At 34.9% G+C, this 22943-nt stretch overlaps 2 protein-coding genes across 3 annotated transcripts in view; one reads left to right on the top strand and one right to left on the bottom strand.

Moving 5' to 3' along the window:
* Positions 1-9565: 9565 nt before the first annotated feature.
* Positions 9566-12692, top strand: LOC126725709 (phosphatidylcholine:diacylglycerol cholinephosphotransferase 1-like). The gene is made up of 3 exons (XM_050430551.1): positions 9566-10137; positions 10894-11031; positions 12036-12692. Exons 1-3 carry the CDS (start codon positions 9745-9747, stop codon positions 12354-12356), a joined length of 852 nt encoding a protein of 283 aa, XP_050286508.1. The 5' UTR covers positions 9566-9744; the 3' UTR covers positions 12357-12692.
* Positions 12693-15176: 2484 nt separating this feature from the next.
* LOC126725707 (protein POST-ILLUMINATION CHLOROPHYLL FLUORESCENCE INCREASE, chloroplastic) overlaps positions 15177-22943 on the bottom strand; it is a 58728-nt gene continuing 50961 nt past the window's right edge. The window contains exons 1-8 of one of the 2 annotated variants that reach the window (XM_050430549.1): positions 18163-18396; positions 17130-17253; positions 16780-16864; positions 16611-16689; positions 16019-16132; positions 15811-15923; positions 15513-15623; positions 15177-15427 (exon numbers count right to left, since the gene is read on the bottom strand). In XM_050430549.1, coding sequence (XP_050286506.1) covers positions 15308-15427; positions 15513-15623; positions 15811-15923; positions 16019-16132; positions 16611-16689; positions 16780-16864; positions 17130-17253; positions 18163-18268 — 852 coding nt within the window. In that variant the 5' untranslated portion in view covers positions 18269-18396 and the 3' untranslated portion in view covers positions 15177-15307. Of the gene's footprint in view, positions 15428-15512; positions 15624-15810; positions 15924-16018; positions 16133-16610; positions 16690-16779; positions 16865-17129; positions 17254-18162; positions 18397-22943 lie in introns of those variants that run through there. The other variant, XM_050430550.1, reaches the window with a different exon arrangement.

Raw genomic sequence — 22943 nt, 5'->3', positions numbered from 1 at the left:
ACCATGCGATTTTCATGCTTAAGGAGAACATCACTCAGTCAAGGTTAGAGTAACTCATCCTTCAAGAAAGGAAAAAAATATGAAGATGAAGAACATGCTCGTAAGTTTTTCCCTCATTTGCACTCTCACCCCTGCATACCCATTTATGATAATTCATGCTCTACTACTATTGTGGCCGAGGAGGCGGGCCTTATCATGCCCCCACCATCCCCATGAAACTCCTTGGTTGGAACTGTCGAGGCATCTGCAACGCCTCGACAGTTCGAGCCTTAAAAGGGGTAAAACCCGATTTAATTTTCTTGTCTGAAATAAAAGCACTTGTTAGTAGAATGGATTTTGTTAAAAGTTCTATTGGGTTTGATAACATGTTAGTGGTTGAAGCTAAAGGCAAAGCAGGTGGTCTTTGTGTCTTGTGGAAAGAAGGTTTTTTGGTTAGGGAAGTTGAATTCAATAAAAATCTCATTGCAGTCATCGTAACTGATTCTGTTTGTGAGTGGCTTATGGTTGGTTTCTATGGTCCACCTTACTTCTCTAAAAAGAAAAAGGCTTGGGAAAACCTTATGGCTCTGCTTGAGGCTTACCAAGGACCTTGGATGTGCATGGGTGATTTCAACTATGTCATCAGTGAGGATGAAGCCTCAGGAGGAAGGAAAGGCTGTTCCTCAGCTACAAATTACCTCAAAGAGTTGATGTTTGAATTTGAAGCAATTGATCTTGGTTTTTCGGGTAGTAAGTTCACCTGGGCAAAAGGCAAATAGGGAAATGCCTCAATTAAGAGAAGGTTAGACCGGGGTATAGCAAACATGTCTTGGAGATTGGCTTATCCAGGAGCCACTATCGTCCACCTTGGCGTTATAAAATCTGATCACGCTCCAATTCTCTTGGATACAAATCCCCGATCCAACTTTGCTCACCGCCCTTTTCGGTTTGAAGTTACTTGGCTTAGGGATGACCGGTGCCATGAAGTTATCAAATCAGCTTGGAAGGATCAAGTTGCAGGTTCTGAATTCATCAGATTGTACAAGAAACAAGGCTTAGCCAGGGATGCGCTTCGGAAGTGGAATAAAGATGTATTTGGTAATTGTCAAAACAAAATAAATTCTCTGCTCCAAGCCATCAAGGATATCCAACAAGGGCCCTCCACAGAAAATTCTGGAGCGGTAGAGGATGCGCTCCAGACAGAACTATCTGAGTGGTTGCTAAGAAGTGAAACCTTGTGGCGCCAAAAATCCAGGGAGCTTTGGCTTAAGCTCGGTGACAGGAATACCAAGTTCTTCCACCTGTCCACAATTATCAGGCATAAAAGGAATAACATTGATGCAATCAGGGATGAGCAAGGAGCTTGGATAACGGAGACGGGGGCCATTAGGAATCTCTTCTTAAATAGCTTCAAAAACTTTTTCAAGCAAGAGGAAGTTAACTTCCCCACTCATTTAGAACACCTGGTTCTCCCGTGCATTACGGAAGACGAAAATGATGAGCTTAGTAGAATACCCACTCCTGAGGAGATAAAAGCTACATTGTTCAATATGCAAGATCTCAAAGCCCCGGGTCCAGATGGGTATCCTGTCATTTTCTACAAGCAGCTTTGGCCAACTGTTAGGGATGATGTCATCAGGGCGGTCACTTCCTTTCTCCACATCGGGTCTATGCCCAGGGAGGTAAATAATTCTTTGATTGTCCTCATTTCTAAAATTTCTAACCCCACCTCTATTCAACATTTCAGACCTATAAGCCTTTGCAATGTGGTGTACAAGATCATCTCAAAGCTCCTGGTAGCAAAGCTTAGACCATACCTCGACAAAATTATATCCCTAGCACAATCAGCTTTCATACCTAATAGGTGGATCGCAGAAAACCAGGTCATTGTCCAAGAGATGTTCCATAGTTTCAAAACCCGTAAAACTAAGCCTGGCCTGATGGCGATCAAATTGGACCTCCAAAAGGCCTATGATAGAGTGAGCTGGGATTTCATCCACACGGTGTTACTCCACTTGGGTTTCAATGAGGTTTTCTCTAGCTGGGTTCTATCCTATATTTCCTTTGTCACTTTCGAAATCTTGGTTAATGGTGGCAAGACTGAAAAATTCAGGCCAAGTAGAGGTCTGAGGCAGGGAGATCCACTCTCCCCCTACCTATTCATACTAGGGCAGGAAATTCTCTCAAGAATGCTTGACCATGAGCTTAGGCAAAGCAGTATCAAGGGCATCAAAACCAGCATAAGTGGCCCAACTATCACCCATGTGATGTATGCTGACGACATTGTCCTTTTCTCAAAAGCCACCAAAAGAGATGCTGAAACTATATCTGAAATCCTGGAGAAGTATAGCCGCTGGTCTGGGCAGCTAGTTAATAGAAGTAAGTTGGGTATTTTTTTTCTCCAAGCACACTTAGAGAGCCACCCAAAGGTCTATCAAAAATATTCTCCATGTCACGGCCCTTAAAAGAGATTCCACATACCTTGGTGCACCGCTCTTCTTGTCCAGGGCTCCATCAAAAGACTTTGCCTATCTCCAATCAAAATTGGAAGCCAGACTTGCTGGATGGAGAAGCAAGTGTCTGTCTTGGGCAGGGAGAAGAACACTCATAACTTCTGTAGCTTAAACCATCCCCATTTATGCCATGTCATCTTTCAATATCCCCAACAAGGTTTGTAACAACCTCGATTCCCTCACTAGAAGATTCTGGTGGAAACCCAAAAATCAAAAAGGAAATTTCCTCGCCTGGAGATCTTGGGACAAACTCTGTTTCCCAAAAAAGCAAGGAGGTCTTGGCTTCAAAAAAGCTAAGGAAGTTAATAACGCTCTTTTGGCCAAATTAGCTTGAATGATTGCAACTAAGAGAGACAGCCTATGTATGAGCATCTTAAGAACCAAATATAAGATCAGTCAAAATTGTATCTATGCAGACTATCCCAAACGTGCATCACCAATATGGAAGGCCATCGAGCAAGCAAAGAAAGTCATTGTAAAGGGAGCTTGTTACTCTATTGGGGATGGTACTACTATCAATGTCTGGCAAGACCCCTGGGTTCCTTGGATTTAGGGCTTCATCCCTACCCCTAGAGAAGCAGCAGATATCCAAAGGCCCCTACTGGTATACCACCTTTTTGATCCGAACCTACTTTGTTGGAAAGTAGACCTGGTCAAGGCTCTATTTGACTCCCCATCTGCACAAGCTATTTTATCCATGCCGGTGCCTTCCAAACCGTCTCCAGACAAACTCATTTGGATCCCGGACTCAAAAGGTTGCTTTTCAGTAAAATCTGCTTACCTTGTTGGTCGTGACCCCACCTCCCAGACAACTTCCTCTGAAGTAAACTGGAGCAAGCTATGGAATTTGAAAATTCCCGAGAGGACCAAAGTTTTCCTATGGCGTCTAGGTACAAATGCGCTGCCTACCAGAGAGAATCTAAGGCTCCGGCTATATATCGAAGATCCAAAGTGTGTTTTCTGTAGGGAAGAAGTTGAGACACCTTGCCACCTTTTCCTCGGTTGTCTTGCCTCTAAAGCTTTATGGTTTGCTGCCTGCTGGGGTCTCAGAACAGAGTGCTTGGTTTCAAATCAACCCGAGGACATTATTAAGTGGGTACTAGACCCTCCAAGTTTCTTTGATGGTTAGCGGCAACAGGGGTAGGTATCACTTCTTATGGCTTTAACTCTGGAAGAAATTTGGCGGTCAAGAAACTATTCATTTTTCCAAAACTCCACCTGGGACATTCAGAAATCCACCCACCTCATTCATAGCAAGGTACATGAACTCTTTGTAGTTTCTGTACAGCCTTGCACTACTAAGCCTTGTCTTAGTATTCAACATTGGTCACCCCCTCCTCTGGGTATGATCAAATTGAATGTGGATGCTGCAATTTCAAAAATCTTTGCCGCAATCGCTGTTGTCGCTAGAGACCACCTCAGTGTACCTGTTAAAGTTTGGGCGAGGACCATCAGGAAAACCTCACCAATTCAAGCTGAAACCGATGCACTTCTCTGGGCTTTGCAGTTGGCCAGGGTGGAAAAATGGAGTCATGTGGTATTAGAGGGGGATGCCAAGATCTACATGGATGCTATTAACAAGCCCAGCAACCCTTGCCCTTGGACGTTGATCATTCCTATACGAAATATTCGCGCTCTTTTGGATTGTTTTTCTTCTTGTTCTTTTGTTTGGGTTAATAGATCCTGCAATGGTGTTGCGCACCATGCAGCTAGATTTGCTTTGAATTCTCGTTTGTCTTTTTTCTTCAATAAAGATAATCTTCCCCCCGCCTTAGCGGCTTGTTGTAAGACAGATTATCCTTTGTGTTCTTCCTTTTTCTAGTAATGCATTGCAGATTATCCAAAAAAAAAAAAAAAAAAACAACAACACCATGCGAGTTTCTAGCTGTTCAAAGTGTGAATTGTCCATAACGTGGCTTTGATACCCAATGTTATGTGCTATTTTTTGTTTGTTTCCTCAAGGGAATCAGGACCCCTTAGTTTGATAAATTGACTACTATGAGAGAGTTCAAACCTCTAGGGTGAAATTTACCGAATCCCAAATAGATAAGGATATGTTGAATTCTTATATTTAAAGATTAATATGAGAATTCAACAACTGGGTAATAGAAAATACCTTCTTAAATGATAAAATTAAATAAAATAGAAGAAAATAACAATTTAAACTTATGATAATTTATTCATTCAATTTTAAATATTTTTAAAAATATTTTCTTTATGTTTTTTTATGTTTTTTTTTTTTTTTTTTTTTTTTTTTTTTTTTTTTTTTTTTTTTTTTTAATGTTTAGACCCCTGTATACTTAGAGTGTTTAACCTAATTACTTAGCTAAGTAGTTACTTAGGTTAACTATGAGATCTTGTTTAAAAACATACAATCATATTACTTAGTGTGAAAAAATAAAGAAGGCAAGCAATATGATGACCCAGGAAAACCAATGAAATTAATAATTTCAAGGTAAAAACCTGGAGAGGATTTAACCGAGCTATTCTCAAGGTAAACAAATTCATTATGATAGAATGAAAGTTTACAATAGATTTTCTCCCTAAAATCTAAAGCTACCTCTTATAGTACTGACTCACTCGACCACGTGCAACTCCGACTCCACGAACTCTTCTATCTGAATTTGTTGAACAAAAACACTCACGTTTGTGACTTTGAGATCTTACTCAACGGTTTAGATCACCATCAATAGTAGATCTCGTTTCAGTAGATGCTTGTTGAGTTAGAAGGCTATAGAAACCTCACAAATCTCACAAGACTTCCAAGAACCTCTGAAACGTATTTAGGGTTTTCCTTTTATACCTAACAGTGTTGGACTGAAACTCTAAATATTTTCGCAGGCTTTGGGCTTGATTTAAATTCTACAAATTACGACTTTCGATTGGTCGAACCTTTCTTTCAATCGGTTGAGCTTCACAAAAACTTACTTCTTCTTTTTGCAGCTTGACAATTCTTGAATCTTGACTTGAACAATCTTGAGTAATGTCTAACACCTAATTTAGGTATGTTTTTGTTCTTGGTTTGCCAACTTAAGTAAATTTGGAATCTAAACATTTAACCTAAATATTTAGAACCTAGCACTTTAAATTATATATAATATTTTTAATTAACTTTTGTTTGAGAGAAAGGTAATAATATTATGGGTAAATTACAAAGTTGATCCTTATCCTTTACGCTATATTTCGATTTGGTCATTAACTTTTTAATTGTGTCAATTTAGTCCCTAAGCTTTTTAATGTTGTGTAAATTTGGTCTCTGCCGTTATCTTTTGCATGAAAAAAGCTGATGTGTCAAATGAAATAATAAAAATTGATTTTCATGCCACATCAACTAGTAACTATACCACCGCATCATTTAAAAAAAAAAAAACCAAATTAAAATTAGTAATTTAGAAGTTTTTGTCCTCCGCCAATCAACCCCCATCGTCCACTTCACAAATGTCAAGAAATTTTAGAACACACATTGGGTTGATCACAAGAAGATGTGGAAATTATAAGATGGTATGGATGGGTTTGCGGCTAGAGTAGGAGGTACCAAAAAGCCGATTGGGTAGCCGAACTTTATTACCCAGTAAGACAAGATGCAAAGTAGAGCAACAAGGTTGCTGATTGGGATTGTTTGTTGTTGGAGATTGGGCATAATGCTTCTGCAATGTAGTGATATTCCCTATTGTTTGTGATCAATATTTGTAAATGTCTATATGATTCGAATGAATTAATAGGGTAAACTATGTTTTTGGTCCCTAACATATACACCGTATTTCAATTTTATCCCCGACCTTTCAATTGTGTCAATTTGGTCCTTAACCTTTCAGTACCATGTCAATTTAGTCCCTACCATTATCTTTTGGATGAAAATTGATGATGTGTATAATAGTCAAAATAAAAAATTAGTTTCCGTTAATGTGAGAATAAACTAAATTTTATTTTTGCCATTTATCATGTCAGCAATTTTCATCCAAGATATAACGGCAGGGACTAAATTGACACAATATTAAAAGGTTAGGAACCAAATTGACATAATTGAAAGGTTAAGGACTAAATTAAAATATGGTATAAAGGATAGGGACCAAATATGTAGTTTACCCGAATTAATATTAGTATTGTCTTCAGATTTTTATGTTGTTATATTTAACAATGATTAATATTAGCAAATCTGGAAAGTTGTTTTCAATGTTATTTTATTTTAAATTCTAATCTTACTGGGTAATAGGTCTAGAGAAGGGAGATGGTGTTGGATTTATTTTCTTTGGAATCTTGGGTTGAATCAAAGCTTGCATTGATGGGCCTCTCATGATTAGGTGATGGTGGCAATGTTGCAGCGAGAGGTGAGGTGAGGAAAAGAAGATGAGGAAATTACATAGATTAAGTGGGCTTATTTTAAACGGTAGGATTAGTAAATAGCCAGGTGTCATTTAACATTTCAATTTGAGTTTTTTTTTTTAAATTTTTTTTATATATTTGATTTTATTTTTAATAAATTTGACATAGTAGTATAGTTAGCAGTTGATGTGACATGAAAAATCATTTTTTATTATTCTGTTTGACACTTCAGCTTTTCCCATTTAAGGAATAACGGCGAGGACCAAATTAACACGGTATTAAAAAGGTTAGAGACCAAGTTGACACAATTAAAAGGTTATGGATCAAATTGAGATATGCTGTAAAAGATAAGGATCAACTTTGTAATTTACCCTAATATTATTATTATTTTAATAATCCAATAGTTAGGAGGAGATCTGAATGATAATGTTTTATTTTTATTTTTTGAGAAAAATAATGTTTTATTTAGAACCACTAAAATATATAAACCAATTTATTATAAGGTTTTTGGCAATACTTTTATTAAGGTGAATAATAGATAAACAGTATACACATTTCTTTATTATCATTATTATTATGGATTTTGCTAATGTGTGCCCTAAGGGCATACATTAAGTTTTCTATTTTTAGAAACATTTTTTTGGGAATTGAAAAAGTAATAACAGCTTTTTCAATTTTCGAGAAAATGTTTCCAAAAATAAAAGGCTTAATGTGTACCCTTAGGGCACACATTAACTAGACCCTATTATTATAAACAGACAAACGCATGACACATCTCTTAAATGCACAGCACGACACTAATAATAGCCTCTAGAATTTTGGAAAATTTATTTAGCATATTTAATACCAGGTAAGCTATATTAAAGTCCAATAATTGAGAGATATTTACCAAAAGAAAAATAATAATTGAGAGATATATGTACAAAGAGAAATGATATATCTACAATATTTTTATAACATTTTTACAACAAATCTTAAGTAGCAAGTTGTTACTGGTTGTTATTGTTAGGGCAAAAAAGTAATCTTAGTGTTAGTTTCAAATTTGAACTAATAACAACTAACCACCTGTGATTTGTTATAAAAATGTTGTAGACGTAGCATCTCTCTATGTACAAAATAATCATATCAGCATCTATCTTTCATTTATTTAATCTTTTGATATAATTGACGTAGTATTATTGGATATCAAATGGCCAGGCGGCGCCATGTACTTATGAGGATGGTCACAGGACCACCCTGATTTTTTTTTTTTTTAATATACCTTAAAATTTTTGAGTTTTAAATTAATATAGGTCTTTTGACCACCCTAGAAAAACAACTTGACCACCTTTAAAAAAAAAAAAAAAACTTAAACACCCTTAATAACAATGAGCCCATTAAAAATAAAATTAAACCTCTTCAAAATTTTGGTCCATTGAATGTTGAATAAAAAAAATTACAAGAAATGCAATGCTCACAATATTTTTCACAATATTTTCATAACAATCCTAAATAGCATGTTGTTATTAGTAAACAAAAAAAAAATAATTTCAATGGCAAGTTCAAATTAGAACCAGTAAAAACTTACCACCTAGGTTTTGTTGTGAACGTATTGCAAAAATGTTATGAATATATAGCACTTTTCAAAAATTGCCCAAACAAATAAATTAGCTTAAAATCTCAAATCAAACGTTTAATTGTGATTTTTTAAATTGTGTTTTCAAATGACATACTTTAATATCGCTATTTTTTATATAAAAAATGCACACTTTTTAAATAGCTAGTATGTTTAATGTTAGTGCTTGCTTTAGTCTTTAGCCCAATTTGTTAGATTTATATTATAAATTTTTTCGAAAAGATAATACATTTTGTTTATATTAGTACTTATTTAAGAAATATGTTAGTAATTGAATGAGAAATCAGTTGCTTAATAATTGTTTGGTTGTGTACATTAAAAAAGATATAACTAATAACATTAATATTGAAACTATCATATCATACAATAATTTTAAAATATGAAAACTTGTGAAAGGAAATTTTAAAACTTTATGTATTTGTGTGTGTTTTTATTTTGTGATGTTAATATATTCAAGTTTTATTATTATAAAAATTTTTTAATTTAATTATTTTTAATGACCACTCTCAAAAAATTTTCTGAAGCCCACCACTGCAAACTTTCTCGTTGATTTGGAGTAACAAAAAATAATGGAAAGAAAAGATGAAAACTTTGGTAGTAAAGAAAGATTGAGGGAGTGGAAATGACACTGAGAGAGAGAGAGAGAGAGAGAGAAGAATCAAAGGTCCAGGACTGGAGATAAGAAAAAGGTAAAAATGCATTAATGTCACATGGAGAAACCGAAAAAGACTAAAAAAATAAATGTAACACGACCCTATTCTCTGTCTTTGCTTGACTATTCACAATTGCCTCCAAACCTAGCCAACCCACAAGTCTCAACAACTTCATAGTAAGTTTAGTAACAGATTTTATCACAACTTTATCAAAATTTTGTTACGTGACGACTGATGAGCAGTGAAAATAAAATAATAAACCAATATAGATTCATGATTTTACTACTTTTACAAGTCATCGTATAGCAAAGTTACGACAAAATTATGTTTTGAAAAAATTAGCGTCAGTGGACTCGCTCACAAGTCACACCAACAACCCCACCCCCACTATAAAAACCAACATAATTAATAAAAACAAAAAGAGTCCTTTAAAGGAAAAACGAAAACACGGTTTTTTCCAAAGGGTGCAAAGAAAGAAAGAAGTAATAAAAATGTGGTGTAATGTAATCTTCTGAGATCTCAGATTTTTCTCACCCAATCTTTGGAAACTCCGCCTTTTCGTCTCTTTATAAGGTCCACACTCTTCATTCACACATTTTCACAATGCCATTCTTCTTTTGCTTATTCTCATCCTCATCCTCCGTCATTTCTAACGGCAGCAATGGACGGTGCCCCAGCTGCGTTACCTTTGCCTCTTCCTTTTCACAATAATAATACTCCTTCCTCATTCACGCTCAACAAAAGGCACACTACTACCGGTACCAGGACTAACGGCGGCGACGTTACTAGGGACATGGTTGTAAAGAAAGAGAAGGAAAAGAGAGCGTCGTTTATGACGTGGACGGCGGAGGACGTGGCGCACGTGGCGAAGTTCCATTGGATGCCTTGTTTGTTCGCCATGGGTTTGCTGTTCTTCATGGGCGTGGAGTACACGCTCCATATGATCCCTTCGTCTTCTGAGCCTTTCGATTTGGGGTTCGTCGCCACGCGCTCCCTCCACCGCGTCCTCTCCGCTTCGCCTGAACTCAACACCTTCCTCGCTTTTCTTAACACTGTATGGTGCTTTTTTTTCTTTTTTTTTTTTTTAATTTACATTATTATTTTTTAAAAAAATTTTAATTTTGATGCGTTAGGTTAGGCACGTTCTATGTGTTATGTGTTAATTTTTTTGGTATCACACGTTAATTATTTTTTTGCTTCTATTTTTTGATGAAACTAAACAGTGCTTTTGTAAGACTATAACCACACTATTTGTCATTATTTGCCGACGTTGACTCGGTTTTAAAAAATCATCACATTTATATTTAGATTCATAGCTTTTTTCTACATTCCCCACCGTTCACAACGATGGAATTTTGGAAAAATTTTGCGGTCAGAAGTTGGGTCCAACTCTAACTTATTGTTTTTCACTTTTTTTGGACTTTTAAGTATTATGATAATTATGGGGGGTTTTTACTTTCCAGATATTTGCCGTATTGGCAAATCTGGTAGCATAGTTTTTGGAATTGGGTAGATAGAATTGAGGGATATGGATTTGATCATGTCAAATATGGTTAATCCAATCACATCTTATAATATCTCTTGTAGCATAAATGACACATTCCTAATATTTTCACATACAATAATTAATGACAGCTATTATTAATTATAATTTAGATTGAAATTACTATATTTTTCTTTATTACCAATAATTGCTATGAACAACTTGTAACGTGGTTAATCCTCCATATATGGTTGTATTACTGTTAATTTGTTTTTGGTTTTATGATTAAGTGTATTTTTATGTAATTTTTTTATTTTTGATGATTAGGTATTTGTGGGAATGCAAACAACATATATCCTGTGGACGTGGCTAATAGAAGGACGTCCGAGGGCCACAATATCGGCTCTATTCATGTTCACGTGCCGAGGAATTCTTGGTTACTCCACGCAGCTCCCTCTGCCTCAGGTTCCCATCTATCTATGTTCTGCTTATTAAATAAAATTCCCCACTTTAAAAAAAGCCATAAATCATCTAAGGCCTTCACTGCACACTTTCACAGTACTGTCAGCTGTATATATGTCCTAAAATGACACCGTGTGTCAGTCTACTATCTGTCCTGTTTCAGTAGATGTTTTGAGATTAGCTTCTTTTGTTTGTTATTCAAAATTACAGCTGTTTAACTTTAAATATATATATATATATTTAATACTTTTTTAAAAAAAGTGATACTCAGATGTTTTTGGATCGGGGTGATTTGAATTATATAGCTCAAAACTCAAAATCCGTGGGATCCACAGAGTGAAAACTAGTTCGGTTTTGTTTTTACTCTCCAACCCAAATTGTTGGAGTTCTTCTATCAATAAATAAATAAATATATATATATATTTTGATGTTCTATTTGATTTTGAGATATCTCAAAATTTAGTAATTTTTGGGAAATCAATAAATAAACATTTTAATTTAGTATTTATTTTAAATAAAAAGTCATACTTTTCTTTTGGCCGATTTTAAATTAATTAGGGTAGTTTTAAAAGCTTTGTACCTATTCAATTAAAGGACAACATCAATGAATGTCAGTCTCGTCTTCTTTAATATGTAAATAACACCACTTGTGACTTATGAGCGTGTTATTTAAAAATTAGAATAAAGTCACTGTTACACCACTTGTGACATGTGAGATGTAAAAATTAAAATGCTAAAAATTGTGCTTATAACTAAAAGTCAAACAATATTGTACTAGAAAAAAAAAAAAAAAAAGTAAATTAAAACTCAAATAAACTTTAATATGGCCTAGTGTTTGCATGTTCCATGTCCTACGAAAAAATTCGACAAAATATGAGTTTTATTGTTAGTTTTTAACTAAATTATTTGTAGTTAAGACTTTATAGTAACAATAACAATTTTATTTATCTTTATAAAATTCTCATATTATATAGTATTAATTTGTTTAGTTTTTGATATGATAACAGGGATTTCTGGGCTCTGGAGTGGACTTTCCTGTAGGGAATGTATCATTCTTTCTATTCTATTCGGGTCATGTAGCTGGGTCAGTGATTGCGTCGCTAGACATGCGACGAATGCAAAGGTTTGAATTGGCAAGGATTTTTGACGTGTTGAATATTCTCCAAGCTGTGAGATTGCTGGGTACTAGGGGTCACTATACTATTGATTTGGCCGTAGGGGTTGGAGCTGGAATTCTCTTTGATTCTCTTGCTGGAAAGTATGAAGAAAGCAAGAAAATACCACCCATTGCTGCCACCACCATTACCAAAGACACTTTCTTTACATAATACTAGCGAGGAGGAAGAACAAACAGAAACCCGTTCTTCTACGCGTCCAACTTGATGAAGTTATCGACTATGAGTGATGGACAATCACTATCACTGTCATATGGACCCATCACTTATAGTCGACCATTTCAACAAGTTGTAGCAAAAATTATATTTTTAGATTTTCTCAACATAAATTAAAACCAATGGAGGAATTCTCCTTGGTCTACTTAGGAACACGCTTTGAAATGTCAACAAGACGATGGGAAATGCTGTTCCAACGAATATAAGAAAATAAAAAATGTGACCCTGTAAAGAGAGGTGCTTAGAGAGGTCAACTACCATTTTCTTTGTTCATTGCAGTGCCTTGGTTTTACCTAAAGGAATTTTTGTTGGAATTCTTTTATTTTATGTGTATGCTTAACTTGCGTACTATGAAGTTGGTGGGAAAGCCTAAAATGCATAGTATAATCATAGATATCAAAACAATATTTACATTTTGATTTGAGAAAAGAAGAACGAATACATAGCTGTCTTGTGTAGACAATTGCCAAATGTCTTATAGACCCTTCATAGTCATGGATAGTCAAAAACTCAAAATACAAATATTGAGGGCATTGTTAACAAGCATAAAAAGGATGCAAAATGCGGCTGCCCATAAAAGTTAGGCGAGCTGCACTTTATATATAGTATGTTCTTCATGTGAACCTGTCACTGTCTAGTGAGCAAAGTGACCATATTATTATTATTATTATTATTTTTGAGTAATAAATTAAATATTTAGGTATTTCTATAATGTCTTGTTGACCATTTTGAATCAAAATGATCTACATCTCTCTCTCTCTCTCAACTCAACCATTTGTTGGACACTAATCTAATGAGAAATTGCTAGCCATTTTAATGTACTATCCTTGAGCTCCGTGAGATTGTTTATGAATAAAATAACTTGTTTGAAATATTGCTTACTAAACAAGTTTTTAAATTTGGTTCAAGCTCAACTTTTTAAATCCCTAACGGTAATAGGACTTAAATAACCTTGCCATCTTGGTTTGTCTACAGCCCTAATTGTCGCGGGTCATGTCACACTAAATTGTTGCAATTTCTAGTTCAACTACTAGTATTAATTTTTAGATATAGACGTTTAGTAAGCCCCGGATCATGAATTGACACAAATGTTATAGTGAAAAATCTGATGACAGCAACATGTAATCATAACGTTGTACCATTTTGTGAAAAGTTAAAAAAGCATAAGTTTTCACATTTAGGATGTGTTTGGATACTGCTTATTATTGAAAATTAAAAATTTATTGATGAAAACACTATAGCAAAATAATTTTTAAACTATAAATAATGCCCGTGAGACCCATTTTTAAAGTTATATTTGTTAAATTCTATACTTGCAGGTCTCATAAACAATGCATGAAACTAAGGAAAAACGTTAGTGTTTGCTATCCAAACTCACACTTGAGGTGTGTTTGGAACAATTTATTTAGCTAAAACTGAAAATATTTGAGTAAAAATATTTTAGATAAAGATAAAAATTAGTTAAAATAGTATAGTGTGATTTATGAATAGTAACAAAAAAAAAGTACCATAAAACCTATAAATAGTAAAGAAAAATAAGCTAAATAATGACCTATAAATAGTAAAGAAAAATAAGCTAAATAATGATGTAAGCTGAATAAAACTTATGACAAACGCGCGCTAAGCAGAAAGAAAGAAATTATTGCATAGATTATATATATATATATATATATATATTTTTTTTTTCTAAATATTCAATTCACCTCGTTCTGTTCATATTAGACAAAACCTGTACCTGGAATAGAAAAATCCTTGGCAGTTTGATCGCGTTGACGAATCAAAAACATGTTTTTTATTTATTTATTTTTTATGAGCGAATCAAAAACATGCTGCTCGTATTCATTCTTTTTCCTAAATTTTTTATTTGGACAAATAGTTGGAGAAGAGAACTGAAACACATATAATTATTTTGGGGGGCTGGTTGATTTTGACCACTTATTTTGTTGACTCATTATCTATGTCGGCATTTGTCGGTTTTGAGAGAACTATTTTGAGCATAGGACCACTGCGGTCCATGTCTCAATCAAATTTTTAACCATTCTTTAATTTTAGTTTTTTTTTGGTAAATATTTAATTTTTAGTTATGCTAAGCCTTTATAATTTAATGCATGTCTGTCATTAAATGCATCTCTGTACACGTAAGAGGAAAATATAAGATCGTATATGTACTTGGTTGCTAATCCTATCCCAACGATAGGAAATTCTCTAAAGCCCCCATCTGTTCGATTCCCATCTCTTGCAACTTTGTGTAGTGAGCTGCTTTAGCATTTGACCTAAGTTGTCTCGACTGTATAAAACGTGGATACAAATAGTGATATACCCTGTTATGTGTTGGTGGTATTTTTGAGCTTTACCCAACTTGTACTTGGGGTGTGAGGCGATGACTATACATGCGAGGCCCCTATTTTCTTTGATAAAAAAAAAAAAAAAAAAGGATCCGTATGTATACTTGGCTGCTAATAATTGTCATTTATAATGTATTCATTGTTTAGAATTGTGTACTCTTTTGCAGTTTCGAAATGATCTTGGAAAATTAAATAGTACCATTTTAATCTTCATTTTAGCTGGGCCAGAGTAATTTAATGAAGTCGAATTCATTGTTTTGGCCCAACTCTTGCTTGGCCACAGCCCACAGTGGAACCTGTCTAACGAGGTTGTACTGATCATCTTTCTAACACTTATTTTATAAATTTTGTTCAATCAATGTAGATGGTTTACAACCGTATAAAATTGAAATACCAGTATGAAGATTAGCAGTGATGACAGTAATATATTCATTTTCTATTTAACCAAACGAGTTTTTTTTCCCCCACCCTTTAATTGGGTATGTTATAAACATTTCTTGTACATGCTTTATGATATTTACGTGTGAGGTGATTGGATATGGACTAAACCTCAGAATCTGAATCAATTGGACAGGATCCATCATCTACATTGGCAAGTGGGTTGTAAGTGGGAGAGCTAGGATCTGTGCATCCTGGTACGAGATTGAGATTGCAACGATCACCCTGCAGTGATTGATAAATTTATTATACTCCCAACTAGAAAACTTATGAAATGATTGTTTAAAATCACTCTGAAAATTTTACTTACCCCTTCTACTGTCAAGTTTCCGATCATATCACATCTTGTGACAACAATTTCTGTGTCTGGAAAGATTGCTTTCTCACATGCACCTTCTTTACTCAACTCTTGTGCTAGGCCCTGCAATAAGAACACAAGACTCATTTTCAGCATGTCTCATACTGAATTGTTGTACAATAACTTGCTAAATATGATTTTGTTCGAATTAATTTATGCTTTCAATAAGAATTTGGTAATATCATACAGTTACTGTTTTGAAGCTAGTAGCAGTAAATTCAAACATCTAACAGAATGTGTCCTATTATACCTGGTTAAAGAAGTCAATTGGTTTGTTCCGCCAAGCCTTGGGGACTTGAAATTGCATTTTGTAAGGACCATCCCAATCAACTCCATTTGTGAATGAGAAGATCAAGTTCTGAGCTGTGGAAAGATGATGAGTTTGTAAGATGAAGAGAATTAACAGACTGCTAGATAAATTAGTGGAAAGCAAGATGCATCAGACAACAAGTACCAACCATGCTTGGGAATGCATATCTGGATGGTATAAATTGGGCGATCAGCTTTGCCTCGGTTTTTTCTCAGCATTGCCCTTGGCTCACCACCACACATAATTGGCTGATTAAAACCTCCTGAAAAGGACACAATTCAAGAAGTCAATTGAAATGAGCTGTAACTGAAATAGTTGCAAAGCAGAGGCCAATCCAGCTGCACTTCTTATCCCACAATGTTACGCTTGCTTTGGGTCGCAAAAATGTGACGGTAGGTTAACTATGGATACTACCTGGTAAAGTAGTCAGCACTACTTATCAAATAGTGGAAACATCCCACAAGAATGAAATCATTCAATTGTATTTGTCATGCTATATTAAACAAGTACAATCCATTTTTTTCTGGCATTAAGACTTGCTTGGTTCTCTTGTTTATTAAAGACTTCAAAATATAACATTACTTATATACAATTTCACAGATACTGCAATTCTTTTCAATAATGTACCTTCTGTTTTCATTATGACTTTCATATTTGTGCTTGCTTTAATTGGCATGGACAAGAAAACTGATTGCAATGTACAAGATATTATGAGGTCTTATATTGTAAAAAAATATTACCATTAAAAGCAATCCCAAATTCTTCATTGGGAACAAGGTTGGTCGCAGTGGGATTGTAGAAAATCTTTAGCTTTTCCCCCTGTAAAACATTATATGCACCTTGTCATTAGAAAAGGATAACCAAGAAAAGCCCATTGCAATTGTAATTCAGCAGCAATGCCAAGCTTACAGAAGAAGGAGGAAGACCATTCATGGTTTTCCAATATACTGGGGCCTTGCCAAGTTCAAACATAGTCCATGAAGGAAGGGTAAACCTGAAAGGAAGGAATTCACAGATACACCATAATCACGATTCAACTTCTAAAAATATGAGGCAACGATTTTTTTTTTTTCTCACCTATGCCCCTGCTTTGTTTTTTTGGCTGGCACGGTTGAGGGGTGGGGTGTGTGTGATAAGAATAGATAGAAATCCAAGAAGACAGGGTGCTATTAGTTAAGAAAAAGACTTTCTACACCAGCAACTTTCATGACAAAAGTTTAGTACTGAAATGAAAAATGACCAGGAAAAGGAATTCATACTCTTTGGTTTCCTCAACAGGACTAGTTGTAACAGCTGCTGCAGCTCTGACTTCCCCACTAATCTTGACAACTCTCTTCTTCATTGGGAAAAACCGTGGCAATGAATTACCGATGAAACTGCTAGCTGCGTAAGAAAACATGAAACTGTTATATATTTGAAGTCTAGGATATAAACTTCTAGCTATTTTTAATTTTGATTTTGGGGTTTTCAATCCTGTTTCCAGCTTGTACCCAAATTTGTATCAAGATACAGTCATGCAGTTGAGAAATTTGGTCACACATCACCAAAGTATATGACCATATGTAAATGGTTAGCACAGAATGTAGATATTAATTGCCTGTTCTTGAAATAGAACTCCTAGAAGGTTTTGCTCTTTTGATGAATTTAAAATGGAATGATAAATTAATTTTATTTATCTTTAGACATTGGTAATGTAAATTAGATTGATATAGAGCTACAGAGAAGCAAACCAATAAACAGAGATTATACCCCTCGCCAATTTTTCTTATTAAAGAATCGTAATGATAACCAAAAAGACTGAAATGTTGCCGCTATTTTACTTCAAGTAGTAGAGTAAAGCCTTGGACTGAACTTCTATTCTTTATGGTCCAGTTCTTTTATCCTTTGGAATAAGATGAAACCCCATTATCTCATTAATTTCAGAAGTGTTTTCTCACAAAATTTAGTGCAATTTGTTGGTAAGAAAAGCATATATATATATATTTATATATTTATTTATATTTTTATATTTCTAACAGTCTATTTCTATAAGGTAAGAGTCTAAGAGAAGAGATTTATGAGTAACAATTGAAGTTTGTGTAATATTTGGTTCTAAAATCTAAATTTCCAACTGAGGTAATTACGAGAGAGTCCAAGAAACATAAAGAACAATATTTTGGACATGTTTTGGAATCTCAAACCTCAATTCATGAAAAGGTTCTAGTAAACTCTAAACAGTATCTGTTAGTCCACCAAAATCCCATAAAGGATTTGCAGTTGAAGAGAAACGGAGACCAAAGCAAAGAGACTCACCAAGCGAGTTTGAAACAAGTCGAGTTGTATTAGTATTGGAAACGGACTGCATGGCCAGAAATGTTTGTGTGGAAGACGTAATAATTGATGCATTTACTGCCGCCATTTCTCACACTCTCAGTGCCTTCTCCAACTAGTTCTCAGAAACGAAGAGAGAGAGAGAAAGAGAATTGTAGAAACAGAAGCGTTCCACCACAAACACAAATTAAGCATAAATATCTATCTATACAAGCAAGAAGAACGGACAAAAACCAAGCATGGGTATATCTCAATAAGAATTTTTTTTTTTTTAAAAGATAAAGTTAATATATATGTAGATATTTTTTCTTTCACCCCCCAATCTTATTTCGTTTTTTGACACTTCAACCTTTCAACTCCGGAATTTTTTTGGCATTTAGCTTGATTTTGCTAACAATTTTATTAGTTGACAGGTTTTGCAAAAATATTTGTAAAGAAGCATCTCAAGTCTTTGAAACTCGAGGTCAATTGGTAGAGACTCGAGTTTCTTAAAAGAAAACCAAGAGAAAATCTTGAGCTTACCGATCCTTCTTCTTCTCTCCAAATTTGATCCTTCTTCTTCTCTCTAAACCTTCTCTCTAGATTAAGCCCAAATCGGGCCTCCAGGCTCCAGGGCCGAAGCTCACTCGCCCATTTAGGTGGCTCTCTTTCTTCTTCTCTACCCACTGAGGTGGTTCTCTCTTTCTTCTTCTCTATTGGGTTTCTCTGGATCTGATCCTTTTGCAAGGCACTAGAATGCATCTGTGGAACTCGAGTCTTCCTTTATTGAACCCAGTCTCTCAAACTCGAGATGTTACTCAACAACTATGTTTGATTTTCTTGTCAACTAACAAAATTGTTTGTAAAATCAGGCTAAATGCCAAAAAAATTCTTTCAATTTCTGCCTCTTAACCCTTTTAATTCAATTCATGCATTAGTGCACTTTGGGTTTACTGCATTTAAAAAGGCTTTCGTATGTTTGTTACTATTAAATTCTAGTCTCTCTCTCTCACTCGGAATTTACTCAATCTCTAAATAGAAATGCAGAGCAATCTTATTGATGTGAATGAAAAAATTACAATTTAGATACTCTTATCTTATATACTAGCCTCATCACACGCGCTTCGTGTGTGTAATGAGGCTATTTTTTTTAGACAGTTTTTTTTTTTTTTTTAAATAATAGTACCATGGGGTAGTTTTGGTTGTGTTTATGGGGGTAGTGGGAAGTTTTATAGAATATGGTTTAGTTTTATAAACATTGGTAGGTTTTTGTTTTTAATTTTTGTCAATTTATAGCTTTAACCTCATTTTTATGTTTTAGGAATAATGATAAGTTAATTAAATTAGGGATATTTTTGGAAGTCAAAAAGATAATAACTAACTTTCTGAATCCTTTTAATATATAGAGATGAGCAATAGAGCACGATCAAAGTAAAGAAAGAAAAATAACTGAGTTCTATACAGTAATAACTAACTCCTTAATTTCTGCTTAGTTCCACAATTTGCTTTGATTTGTTCCTAATTGCTTTGTTCTGTTATGCATAAGTTGATCCAAGTTGGTTTTCATTAACAAAACTACAACGTTTCTTCTCAGCTTCTTGTCATGTGCTTCATTTAGTGATTTCTTATTAGAATGACACCGTTGCAATGCAAAATGTCATCCCACGAGGGTTTTTTTTTTCTTCTTCTATTTAACAGTTACAACAAGGCAAAATTAAATGGTTCAAATGAAAATCAATTAAAAAAAAAAAAAAAAAGAAGAAGACGAAGAAGGAGAAAAAAAAAAGTTTTCTTGGAATTGTAGTTCAATCTTTCAAAGCGCCCTCCATTCAAAGTAGAAGTTGCAAGTTCGAGCCCTAACTTGGTACTTTCAATTGTGTCAATTATTTTATTTTCATTTGTATTTTTCACTAATTTCATTGGTAGATTGGTCTATATTTCGATTTCCTCTTCATATTTTAAAGGTTTTTTTTTTTAATTTAAATTATTGACAAATCTTAGTATAATTTTATTTATACATGATTTACAAGTTTTTAAAAAGATCAAGTTATATTTGATAAATGCTCATTCGAAATATATTAATTTTCAATTATTTTATATATTTTTGTTAATATTGAATAGATACTAATTTTAATTTTCATAATTTGGCCTGAAATCTTCTTATATTTTTTATTTTTGAATTCCAAACTTTGGCCGCTAAAAAACTAAAACTTTAGTCCCATCCTTGTCGGTAGCTATTTCCAAACCAAAAATTAATAAGAGTTTTTGGACCTAGATTCTTCAAAAAATCAAGAGCAATTATGTGTCCTCGATTTTCATCTTAGTTTGGGATCTTCCTCCCCCCTTAGGTCAATCAAGTGGTCAACTACATGGCTTACAAATTGAGTCCCCCTCATGTATCTAAGTATCTTACAATATAGGGAAAAAAATTAGAGTATATATATTATGCTCATGAGTCTATTTTATTGATTTTTTCTCTTGTTAAACATGATATCAAAGCCACATCCTTGTAGCCTTCCATAACCAATTTAATCACTATGCAACCTTGCACATTGCTGCTAGCTCAATGGCATCACAATCAAATTGATCTCCTTGAAATCAGCTATATCATTTTTTTCTCAAAGCCGATCACACTAACTTCTTAATACAATATAATAAGATCCCATCACGCATTGACTATCCTTGTTGGGTGACTTGGGTCACGTGTGACTTCCAGTTTGCGTCACTTTAGCTCCAGCTGCATCAACATGTGATGTCACAATCGATGCCACATAAGCAACCACATCAGCATATTTAGACATGTAAACATTCAAGTCCGCAAGGTAGTCTTTACTTGCACTCTATTTCCTCTGCTTGCTAAGTGTTTTATGGCCTAATTATTCTAGCTACAATGATCTTTGAGAAAGTTTACAGTGAACAATGATCGTTTTTTTATACTAAAATCTTGAGTGCCAAATGTGCAATGGAAGATAAATGAAAAAAAGGAGACTCACAACAATTCCTTTGTGAAACAGGTGGCCTAAAAAGGTTTTTCGTCAAAGACGCAAAGATTGACACATTTGTAGGTGATGAATCACACTTTGAGTGCCTTTCTTAGCTTCCATGGGAGAGAGAGATGCTCTTACATCCAATCTAATGCCAAGGGGTGTCCAACCCAACCCGGAACCCAACCAACCCGCCTGAACCCGAACCGGCAACCGCCCGAACCGACCACTCCGAAGGTCGGTGACGGGTTTCCGCGCCCAAGACCCGACGCTGGGGGGTCAAGTGGTGGATTTTCTTCTCCAAAACCCGACCCACCCGACCCGACCAACGTTATATACAAATCCTGCAATATGCGGGGAGATCCAACCGAAATTTGGTGAGATCCGGCGACATTCAAGCGAGATTTGGTGAGATCCGGTGACATTCGAGGAGATCCAAGCTAGATCTCGACCATATTTGGTGAGATCCGGCGAGATTCGAGGAGATCCAAGTTGATTTCGGCGATTTTTGGTGCAGATCTACTGGGTTTTTGTAGATTCTGGCAAATTTTTTGAAGATTCCAGCGACATTTATAGGATCCGGCGACTCTCTCAACTGACCGAACCGACCCGAACACCACTCGAACCCAAAACCGACTCAACTGAGTGACACCGGCGGTCGGTTTCGGGTCCCTCTGACTTCCACCCGACGCCGGCGGGTCGGGTCCGGTATGGGTCCAAAACCGACCCGACCCGACCCGTTGACAGCCCTACTAATGGCGCAAAAAAAAGGCAATATTATCGTTAGATGATACTACCATTCGGGAATGAATTGTTGAAACTTCTTGAAAATGAAAAAAAAAAAAAAAAAACAAAGACACAAAATTATGCAAAAATATCCTACATTCCTACTAGCACATTGTTAGGAATATGAAATAATTGTTATAATCTATTTAGTTAGCTAGTGAGCTAGTTGGTTGAGATTATATCCTACATTCCAATGTTATGAATTCCGTTTCGTTCCGACCGGAATGGAACAGAATTTTTCGTACCAGTATGCAAACCAGAACGGGAATAGCCTATCTTCCACTTTAGATCAAATTTCGCCTAGTTTCGAGCATTCCAGTCAATTCCGGGCAATTTCGGCCAAAATGTAATTTTCCTCCGGAATGAGTTTTGCCTTTTTTTTTCCTTCTTCAACCTAAGGATATTTTTCACCATTACATGCAAAAATGTTTTGAGTTCCACAGATTCTATTCTACCTCATAGCATCAAATACAACCCAAAAATCCACAACAATGAAGTAATGAGAGAGAGAGAGAGAGAGAGAGAGAGAGAGAGGTAAGAACCCAAAGGTGAACTTGGATCATTCTTTGAGCCTGAGGTAGATTACTCATGAAACTTCAACCTTCACATAATTGCAATTTTGCAGCACAAAGAGAGTGGCATAAGAAGTCTTGCGGCAAAAAGAATGCTGTGAGGGTGTGTTTGGATACCGTTTATTTTGCAAAAACCGAAAAATTATTGCTAAAAGTATTGTAACTAAAGGTAAAAATTAGTTGAAATAGTACAATGAAACTTATGAATAAAGACAAAAAGTAAAATGAAATTCATAAATAATAACAAAAATAAACTGAATAATAAAATAATTTTTATTTTTTAATTCTAACGTACACTAAGTTAAAAGCTAAAAACTCAGACTCAAAGTAAAGAGTTTGAACACTAGTACTTGGGTAAAGGAGTTGGGGTTAAGTGGGGTAGGTGGAATCTTTTAAATGGGCAAGCAAGCAAATGATGCCTTGTTTTTTTTTTTTTTTTTTT

This window comes from Quercus robur, chromosome 5 (assembly GCF_932294415.1).
Source record: "Quercus robur chromosome 5, dhQueRobu3.1, whole genome shotgun sequence".
NCBI lineage: Eukaryota > Viridiplantae > Streptophyta > Magnoliopsida > Fagales > Fagaceae > Quercus > Quercus robur.
Note: the sequence above shows the minus strand (reverse complement) of the source record. Positions and strands in the feature narration are given on the sequence as shown.